Here is an 11142-nt window from a genome sequence, read left to right on the forward strand (position 1 = left end):
AAAATAAGTGCTCAGAGAAGCACAGGGCTCATGTGAAGATCGTGCTTGACTTGTGTATCCTCTGGTGCTAGTATTCCTGCAGCTGCACTCGACTTATTTGATTACATGCTTGCCTTGGACCCCAGTAAGCGCTGCACTGCTGAGCAGGCTCTTCAGTGTGAGTTTCTCCGAGATGTTGAACCCTCCAAAATGCCTCCACCAGAGTAAGTGACTTTCTTTATTTTAGATGTCATTATTTATAGAATCTGGACTGCTTTGAAAATGTTTTAAATTAATTGCATTGAGCAGAAGATAGTCCATGCTTAAGTTGAGTTAGTTAAAATACCAGAAACTGAGATGACTTGCACATCAAGAGTGCTTGGCTATTGTTGAGGCTACCATAGAATGGGGGTGGGGAGGGGTGGGGGTGGGGTAGGGAATGACACATGACAAAAAAAAAAAACCAAAAAAAAAACCCCTCCAGCCTCTACCATTTCTTCAGCTAATGAAGGGTCTAAGAGTCAGAACCTCAGTATGGTGGGATATATCCTATCTCCTTCAGGCCTAAGCTTCTAGTAGTTGCTGCTTTAGCCAGAGCTTTGACTTGTATGCTAAGTTTAATCTTTACAACCCTCTACGGTAGGTATTATTATTATTGTTAGTACCACTGCTTAACAGACGAGGAAGCAGGCTCAAAGAGGTTAAAAAACTTGCCCAAGAATACAAATATGGTAAAGGGTGGTGCCAGCTCTCAAATTGTTCTCAGATTAATAGGAAACAAGTTCTGAAAATATTCTGTGATATACCTTGCACAATAGAATATTCTTACTGTTATTTAAAAGAATGTTAGTATCAAAAGCATGTTTACAACGATTCTTATCGTGGGGGAAATACAATTTGGGGAATTAGAATGGATAGTTTCTTGAATCTTCTTATAGCTTGTATAATTTGTCTAGGATTGGTTGGGAAGAAGACAGCTCATCTGCCTCTCCATGATAGGGCCAAAACTTTTGTAGATATTTCCTTGGTAATTGTTAATGTGATCAGCAGTATTAAAAAGCAAGCTTATCTCCAATAAAATGCTTTGGTATAATAAAATTCACTTTATTTTAAATGAATAAACATGGCCTTGAGAGTTCAAATCCTGGCTCTTCCACTCACCAGTTATATGGAGTTTATTTCCACAGGCCTTGTTATGATAAACTCCACTAAGAACTTACTGAATTATATATAAGTGGCCCATTCTCTAGGTTTTCTGTTTCAGTAGTTGTTTTTTCTTTGTTGTTGTTGTTGTTGGTGGTGGTGGTTTGTTTTTGTTTTTTTGGTGGGGAAGTAGGACTCAATTTGGTTGTGTGATGTAGACTGGCCTTTTCCCTCAGAGTCTTCCTCTCTGTGCCTCTGGAGTGCTAGATTACAGGTGTGTACCACACAATCTAGATTGTGCACTAAGCGTTCAGTTGCACTTAGTGCAAGACACTGTTGCACTAAGCGTTTAGTATTTATTGTTCTTCTGTTTACAGTGTGTTAGTAGTGTTTAAGTGGCTTATTCTAATAGCCTATCGAAGGCTTTTTTTATTTTATTTTGTTTTTTTCATTTTGGTTTTCTTTTTAATTTAACTTTGGAGTTTTCTACAGAAAAGTAGAATAGGAAAATGAGCATTTATATGTTCTTCACCTAGGTTCAATAATTACTGGTTTTGTGAACACGTTTGTTTTGTTTGGGTTTTTTTGTTTTGTTTTGTTTTGTTTTTTGTTTTTCAAGACAAGGTTTCTCTGTGTAGCCCTGGCTGTCCTGGCTTTGTAGACCAGGCTGGCTTTGAACTCACAGAGATCTGCCTGCTTTTGCCTCCTGAGTGCTGGGATTAAAGGTGTGTGCCATCACCCTGGTTTAACATATTTGTTTTGTTACTTTGTAACCTTTGTCTGAAGTAGTTGTTGCATGAATGTATAAAAACTGGAACTTTGCTACACACACCTACCTATACTACTGTTATAAAGCATGAGGCATCACAATAACTAATAGTGCTTATTCAAGTCTCTCCAGTAGCCCAATAGGTTTTTTTGCTCAAAGTTTCTACAGAGTCAGGATTAAACTATTTGTTGAGAACTGACATACTGTGTTTACTTAGAGTATATCTTCACTCTTTGCTCACGCTTAAGGGTTTGATGACACTAACTCCTCTCTTTGGTACTGGGCATCACATTGAGGGCCTCATCCATTCTAGGCAGCTGCTGCCACTAAACCACATCTCCAGTTCCAACAGAGGCGTTTTTTGAGAGCCCAATGTAGCTGTTTTGTAGAGCACCCCTGATTTGGATGTGCTTCTCTATGATCAAGATTAGATTAATGTTTTTCAGTTGAAGAATATATCCACAAGTTAACATTTGTTTCCTGATCGATTCTGTCAAGTAGAAAATACTATTATTTTGTCCCATTATTGGTAGTCCTAATTCTAATCACTTAACGCACATCAAAGGATTGTAGTAAAACTGTATCAAGCTCATCTTCAGTTGATTAACTTGTAAAACCAAGCTTACAAGTTGCAAAAGATATAACAGTGAACTTTTAATTAACATTTTTAAGTATTATAGTTACATTACTCTTGTAAATGTGCCCTTTGGGATCTAAATGGCCTTTTAATTTGTATGGTCACTTAGAAAATGTTTAACATTTGGGCATTTTTCTGTTTTCATCTTGAATTTCCATTATTTCTTATATTTTTATTCTAATGTAACTAATATTACATTAATTGCAGTATTGCATTTCATTAAAATGGACTTTAGTTTTTAAAAATTTCTTACAATGATAATGTATCACATGAATATTAATATGATGTCTGGTGCTGTATTAGTAGCACACATTTCAGTGTTTGTAAAACAATGAATCTTGCTAGAAATGCATTCTACTAGAAGAGATTGTTTAGTAATTTACATTTCTCTGAATCTGTCCTATTTACTGTAAATGAGACATGATTCCATGATGATTACAATTTTTTTTCATGAGTGCCCTTCCAGATAAGCACTCACTGAAGGAGATGTGCACAGCTACATCACTGTCTTCAAACTCTGTCTGCACTAAGTATCTAACGTATTATTTAATTTAAAAAAAAATGAGATTAGGGTGGGAACGGTTGCTCAGTAGTTATGATGATTGGGTTTAGTTTTTGGCAACCAAATGGTGGTTCACCACCATCTAAAACTCTTAATTCTCGGGAATTCAATACCCTCTCTGACTTCTGTGGGCACCAAGCACACATATATTGTACACACATATTTGTAGGCAAAACATATACATTTAAAAAACAAAACATGAGATCATTTGAAAAGCCTTTCTCCTGCAGGTCTCTTGACAATAATGAAGTCATGTGACCTGAAAGCTTATTTAGATATTAATAATTAATGTTTTGTTGGTTCTACCAGTTTTTGCTCTATGTCTTAAAATACTTGTGAGGTTTTTTTTCCCTTATAAACTCTGTAATTCCTGTCAAACATGGCCCTATAACTCAGACTTAATTTTTATCAGAATATACTTTACTGTACTTTTCTATTAAAAAGTAAGGAATGATAGCAGTACACTTTAGGGGGTATTCTATGAAACTGATATGAATGTATGTTTTTAGATACATCACTAAAACTGGACAAGACTTTAATGACATTGATTTAGTATTTAAAATGAAAAGTAAACAACATATAACACCCTCTACTTAATATATAAGAGAAAGTATGAAGTAGGGGTGGTATTCCTTTGAGAAATAAGTGTATATTATTATTCTTTCAATGATAAGCTAAGTTAAAGTTATTTTTCAACAAATAAATGAGTAAAAGTATTAAATCAGAAATAATTGCACTAATTTGTAGTAGATGCGCTGTCAGCTTTTCTAGTGTCTTTGTAACTTTAAAAAGATAGCTGCTAGACCACTCCTTACTAGCAATATAAAAAAGCAATAAACACTTGCACAGTAACATGACTCTAATTAGAAGAAATCTTTTATGATATAACTTGATAAGCACACTTTAGACACCTGAATGATGGTCAATGATATCAAACACAAATATAGTGTACATTTTGTGAGTGGCTTATGATATAACTTGATAAGCACACTTTAGACACCTGAATGATGGTCAATGATATCAAACACAAATATAGTGTACATTTTGTGAGTGGCTTTGTCCAAAGATGTCCTGATACACATTTATATATTACTTATGTCCCCAGGAAATAGGTTATATTGTTAAGCTCATTTTTAAATAGAAAGAAACTGAAATACAGAGGTCCCATTGCTTGCCTGACAAGGTAGCAAAGAAGTGGCTGAGCCAGCATTTGAACCTTCAAGGAAGCACATACTTTGGTTATCTGGAGAACATGCCTGATTTGTGTAGAGAATCAGCATCATTAATCTGTGCCTTTTTAGATCACTGTAAGATTATGTTTATATTTCATAGAAATGAGTGTTAAGGTAATTCCTGGGAGTGGACAAACAAATCCTTTATCTGGATTTCTTTGATTTTCCACAAAAGCACTGTATTTCTCGCCTGTTAGCATGGAGGAGGAGGTATAACGACTTTATTTACCCTAATCTGTAGTACTATATAGTTTATTTGAAGCCAGCATTCCAACAGAGGCTAAAGCCCACATCATAAAACACACACACAGTCCCAGAAAAGAAAGTCTTTTGGAGGGTTTTTGATGCCTTAAAGCTTCCCAGTATCAATATTTCAAATTATCCCTTTGTTTGTTACTCCAGGAGGTTTTTACACGCTGAGGCAATGCACCATAGTAAGATGGCTGAGAGGTATGCCTTTGTTTTGTTTTCGGACCTCAGGTGCATAGACTTGGTTTAATCATAATCCTTGTGTCACTCATCATTGGTCCATGCATGGCTCTCTTTTATTTATTTTAGTTACTTTAATTAGTTATTTTAAATGTTAATAAGCAGCCATGAGCCTACCAAGCAAAAGCTAGAACCTTGAAAATAACCGACTTTAATCATATCATAACCCTGCCTTCTACCCACGTGTTCCCTTGCCCTCCTCCCCGAGGTAACCATCATTCCCGTTCCCTATCTTGTATATACTTTCTGTTGCCATCTGTATGTATTCATAAAAAGTTACATTTAAAAAATGTAGTTGTTCTTCATTTTATACAAAGGTGTCATGCTGTTTTGTAATCCTGTGGAAATGACATTTTTTATTAATATTATATTGCTAAGATTCAACCATTCAGTTGCATATGCCTTTAATTTATGAGAAAGTAATTGTGGAAGAATTATTTACTTGAGTGTTCAGGGCATTCTTCTAGTTCAGTCTTTGAAAAGGGTACATATGGAAATGAAGTCCCTTAATCAACCTTAGTACACATTTGGAAAGTCCTTGTGTACCTCTGCAGATACGCATGCACATTGAGGACAGCAGGTACATACCACTGATGGCATTGCTTGACAGAGTCTAGATATTCTGGGCAAGTTTATTAACCTTTCCAGGCCTCAATTTCCTCACCTTTAAACTAGAAAAGTAATAGTAAGTTCCCATGGGCTTCATTAAACTGGGATTTAAAAAAATTGTAAATCAAGTATTTTTGTCTTTCTTTAAGAAAAAGTTATTTTCTAGTATTCAGTGTTATATAACTATATTAAGATGAAAACTTATTTTAGAATCAGAGGTGATTTTGGTAGTTAGTAATCACACAGTACTCTGTTGATGAGTAATGAGCCTTCTCTGTGCCTGATTACCTATTCTTGAGACTCATTTATAAAATCAGTTTATTTCCAAAGCAATTGGTAATAGTAGCAAATATGTGACTAAGAAGGGAAAAAGATTTTATTAAAAAGTTTTGTACAAGTCTTATGTTCTAGCCTTTACTCTCCCTTTTCTGTCTGGCTTTTACAAATAGAGTGTTTCTGCATTTTTTTCAAAAATCCTGTTCATTGTACAATGTGCTCTAAGAACTGGTTCTAAAGGTTATACCAAGGATGATAGCCAGCTGTTATTAATATATATTCTTTATAATTTTGATGAACAATTGATTATTGATTATTTAGAAGACAAGAGTAGTTCATCTCTCCAGCAGGTTATTTGTACATAGGAATGCACAGCAACTATGCCTGAATGCACAAGGCCCACTTGTGATCAAGCCAGACAAAATCCCAGCACGGAAGGCAGGAGCTGGTCATGAAGGCCGCACTCCCAGCTTAGAATATACTGATAACTAATGGCTGCTAGAAAGGGAGAGTTGCCTTTGCTCTTGAGGGATGTAGCCGCTCTAGAGTTCACCCATGTTCCAGTAGGTAGCCCTCTACCCATGCACCTCCTGGGAGCACTGAGTGGACTTAGTGAATTTTGAGAGAGAGAACACATGAAATTGGGAGAGAATAGAGGTTTAGGAGAGATGGGAAAGGAATTTGAGGGAGGCGAATTTGGGATGTACTTGATCATACACATTATATGAGTGAATAAAATTTTTAAACAAAAAATTAGGACAATTAAAAAAAGAAAGAGAATTAGTCCTTCGCTAAAGTTAAAACCCTGAAAGTATGATGGAATATTCCTAGATGTGTGGTAAAGTTCTCTAGAATGGTTTGTTGGAGGGAAATGGCTTTAGTGGAACATTGTAACAGGAATAATTCTTGTTATGGCATTTGTGATTTAGTATTCATCTATCTTTTCCAGCCTTCCTTTGTGGCAAGATTGTCATGAATTATGGAGTAAAAAGAGAAGACGACAGAAACAGATGGGTATGACTGATGATCTTTCCACAATCAAAGCCCCCAGAAAGGACCTGTCTCTGGGCTTAGATGACAGCAGAACTAACACACCTCAGGGTGTGCTGCCACCTGCACAGCTGAAATCTCAAAGCAACTCAAATGTAGCACCTGGTCAGTAATGCTTCTGTGGCTTGTTTTGTTCACATTGTGCTATGGTTTGTATTGAATATATTTGTTCTACTGGTGAAACATACTATGGCAAAAGATAAACCGTAAGGCTTATTGGGTAAGCTTGGCATTACTTTATTATTTGTGCCAGCACAAAAGTTTCATGGCCACTCACATTACACCAGTGTTAAGCAGTCTCCAAATATGGATATGTGATGATTGGTCAGATTTCTTTTTCCTATTTCCCTAGGTTAGGAGTATGCCTTTTACACTAGTCAATGAAGTTCAATATTTAATTACTATGGTTGCTTAAGGCATAGAAAACACAGGAAGACAGCTAAAACTGCATTAAAAGTTCTTTATCCCACTGATGGATATCTTTACATCATTCTTACTAAGTCACTGTATTCTAAAAGATTGGGATCTTCCATGTAGAAGGATATGTTATACACAGTTATTTCTTTTATTCATTCATTCATTCATTCATTCATTCATTCATTCATCTATCAGATCTCATTATGTAGCCTTGGCTATCCTGGATCTCTTTGTCACCAGACTCACAAAGATCCACTCATCTCTGCCTCCCAGGGGCTGGGATTAAAATGTGTGCCACTGTGCATGGCTAGTTAACAGCTTTCAAAAAATGAAATACCAGTTTCCATCAAGAACCCAGGAACCTGCCAGTTCTAGACTGATTATTGGACAAAGAAAATTAACTAGATGTGTCTTACTGGTAGAGTTAATATGCAATAATGCATGTTTGTGTAGGTTTTTCTAACCCAAAATGGCTTAACTTTTTAAAAAAATAATTTGAATAAAAATAGATATTTTTATCGTACTCTGTAAAATATTAGTTTTAATTTCCAAAAAGTTCTCTACACAGTTAACTTCATTATTGAAGTGGGATAGCATAATAAAGAATTCACAGACTGCATTCAGAATTAAATTTCAGAACCCTGGACCTTGGGCAAATTATCCACTCTTTTTAGGATAATAATAGAAATTGTCTTAAAAAGTGGTTGTGAGGGATAAAGACTGCAAAATGCTTAGAAAGTACCTGATGCTATAGTAGTCTTCATTTCTGACGAACACAGTAATAATTCCTGGTTAAATCTGTTCATGGTGTCTGTCTAGTATTAGTCTTGATTTCTCTTTTGAAAAATATACTCCTACAGATGAATTTTCCAAAATATATTGTAATTTGAATTTTTAATCTCGATTTATGGTGTAGTTAAGATTTTTGAATGTCACAATAGTGAACAGACTGAAGTGCTCTTTTCACATTGTTTCTGAAACACTCTTCCTCAAACATAATTTTAATACCATGTAATGAAGACATTGTGGGGGTTGGGAAAACTATGGATTGTGGCAGTTCTAATTAATACATTTTGTCTTTAGTAATAACAGGCCCTGGACAGCCGTTAAACCACAATGAATTGGCAATTCTCCTAAACCTACTACAGTCTAAATCAAGTGTTAATATGGCTGACTTTGTCCAAGTGTTGAACATTAAGGTAAACTCTGAGACGCAGCAGCAGCTAAATAAAATAAACCTTCCTGCTGGAATTTTGGCAACAGGTGAGAAACAGACAGATCCATCAACACCACAGCAGGAGTCTTCAAAGCCACTGGGAGGAGCTCAGCCTTCACAGACCATCCAGCCTAAAGTGGAAACTGATGCTGCCCAGGCTGCTGTGCAGAGTGCATTTGCAGTTCTTTTGACTCAGTTAATAAAGGCTCAGCAGTCAAAACAGAAAGATGCCATGCTGGAGGAGAGAGAAAACGGGTCTGGACATGAGGCTCCGTTACAGCTCAGGCCACCTCCGGAACCTAGCACTCCGGGACCTGGTGAGTGATTGGCTAAGAGCTGTTGCTATCTATAGCATTCGCTGTCTGGTGACATTTGTAAAAACATTCTTAGTTTCCTACTCCATTTACTTTTGGAGTTGATAGCAGATTGTCCATGTATGATTCTCATTGTCAATACCATAGGTTTCTTTCTAAGGTAAATTTACAATAACCCTATGTTCTGAATACAAACGGATTCAGTATGTAGTAGAAACTTAGCTCCTCAAGCATTAGAGCTTGTGGAGTCGCTTTGAAAAGCTGAGTACTGTATTGCTTTAGTGATGTGTGGTTAAGTGCTAGTAGTGGGCACCATGAACACTTTGAAGTCTCTGTGTGCATTTTGTCAGAGATGGAATGTCTGGTCATTTTGAGTATTTCATTTTCCATGGTAGTGTTGACTTGGTTTTGGCTTTATGTTATTTAGGGCAAGATGACCTCATCCAGCACCAAGACAGGAGGATACTAGAGCTGACACCAGAACCAGACCGGCCTCGGATTCTGCCTCCTGATCAGCGACCACCTGAACCTCCCGAGCCACCACCAGTTACTGAGGAGGACCTGGATTATCGGACAGAAAACCAGCACGCACCTACCACCAGTGCTTCACTGAGCGACCCACACGCTGGAGTGAAGGCAGCCCTCTTACAGCTGCTGGCTCAGCATCAGCCCCAGGACGATCCCAAAAGAGAAGGTGGCAGTGATTATCCCACAGGAGATACGTATGTGCCCACTTCAGACTATAAGGACAACTTTGGATCTTCTTTCTCTGCCGCTCCTTATGCTAGCAGCGATGGTCTAGGAAGCAGTTCTGCGGCTGCACCGTTGGAACCACGTGGTTTCATTGGAAACTCAGATATTCAGTCTTTGGATAACTACAGTACTGCTTCATCTCACACTGGTGGTCCACCTCAAACTTCTGCCTTTTCCGAGTCATTTCCCAGTTCAGTAGCTGGATACGGAGACATTTACCTCAATGCTGGTCCCATGTTGTTTAGTGGAGACAAGGACCATAGATTTGAATATAGCCATGGTCCTATCGCTGTCCTCACAAACAGCAGTGACCCTTCTACAGGGCCAGAGAGTACTCACCCCTTGCCAGCAAAGATGCACAACTATAACTATGGTAGTAACTTACAGGAGAACCCAGGGGGCCCGAGCCTCATGCATGGACAGACCTGGACTTCTCCTGCCCAAGGACCCGGGTTCTCACAAGGGTACAGGGGGCATATTAGCACACCAGCTGGCAGAGGTCGAGGCAGAGGGTTACCATACTGAGTATCTGTTTTTCCTCAGGCACATCATTTTTATCTGGAAAGACTTTTCTAGCTGCAATTTCAGGCAGCAATCCAAGAGACTTGAATAATATTAATTCAACAACAGCTTTATTTTTATGTGGAAAAGGGTCTTGCATACAATAGTGAAAAAACAAACAAACAAAAAAAAAAGAAAAAACTTTGCTTAAATTCATGCTGTTCTTAAAACTAGCTCTATTGATTGTACATCGTCACAGATTTTAGTTAACAATTTTATTTTGTATTCTTGCAGTTTAAAGTGGATGCTAACATTAGGGACATAATGCTTTTATGGCCCTGTTGCAGATCTTCTGAACTATGCACACTTGTGCTTTTTTTTTTGTAAGTTTGGACCAACTTTTATGTAACAACCAACCCCTTCCCTCACCCCTCCAGTTTTACAACAATCAGAAAGGGCACTGATTTATTTGGTATTTTCTTTTTACAAAGCTACCTTTAGTCAAAGGTCACTGTCAGTCTTTGCACCTGCTTTCAGTGTTATTGTGAAAGGTGTACTTTGTGCTCATTTCAGAAAATAAAAACACAACCTTTCTCTTGATGCAAGTTTTATATAAAAAAATGGTCAACATTATTTTTGTTTTGTTTTTCAGCTTACCATAACCCAGCATAATTCATTCAAATGAAATAGTGGTTTTTATATGAAAACTATGGGTAGGGTGGGGAGGGATTGAGTAAGTGCCTTAACAGGTAAGCTTAAGGACCGAGGATGAAGTTAGTCTATACACCACTTTCTTTGAAAGGGAGTCTGCATTGTGTTGAAGAGGCAGGAGGCTCTCAGTTTCTCGGAGTTGCCTTGTCAGTTCTGTTAGGTCCATTCCCTCTGCCTGTCACACTGTCCTTTTCTGCCTGTCTTCTGGCTGTGTTAACTTTCACTGTTACCTTCTCTTGGTAGGGGTGTAAGAAGAAAGAAAGGGAGAACTCAGTACCTTTTGTTACTTCTGGGAAGTACTTAAGAAAAAACATTTTTTTTTTTTAAATCATTTAAGCGGTTGAAAATAATAGCCGAATCAGAATTTTGGAATGCTCTTTTTCTTTTTGGCTGCCATACTGACCCAGTGTCTATTTGGAGGACAGAATTTTTGAAGCAAGTGTGTAATGATTCACATAATTAAATTAAATGTATTAAAGTTCAC

At 37.3% G+C, this 11142-nt stretch overlaps 1 protein-coding gene across 4 annotated transcripts in view; it reads left to right on the forward strand.

Moving 5' to 3' along the window:
* The window catches only part of CDK13 (cyclin dependent kinase 13), a 93275-nt gene extending 82728 nt beyond the window's left edge, over positions 1 to 10547 (forward strand). The window contains exons 11-15 of one of the 4 annotated variants that reach the window (XM_084795177.1): positions 72 to 203; positions 4725 to 4772; positions 6646 to 6851; positions 8247 to 8696; positions 9121 to 10547. In XM_084795177.1, coding sequence (XP_084651303.1) covers positions 72 to 203; positions 4725 to 4772; positions 6646 to 6851; positions 8247 to 8696; positions 9121 to 9971 — 1687 coding nt within the window. In that variant the 3' untranslated portion in view covers positions 9972 to 10547. The remainder of the gene's footprint in view (positions 1 to 71; positions 204 to 4724; positions 4773 to 6645; positions 6852 to 8246; positions 8697 to 9120) is intronic. The other 3 variants (XM_084795179.1, XM_084795178.1, XM_084795180.1) reach the window with 3 other exon arrangements.
* Positions 10548 to 11142: the final 595 nt, after the last annotated feature.

This window comes from Acomys minous, assembly GCF_964271855.1.
Source record: "Acomys minous genome assembly, chromosome: 9".
NCBI lineage: Eukaryota > Metazoa > Chordata > Mammalia > Rodentia > Muridae > Acomys > Acomys minous.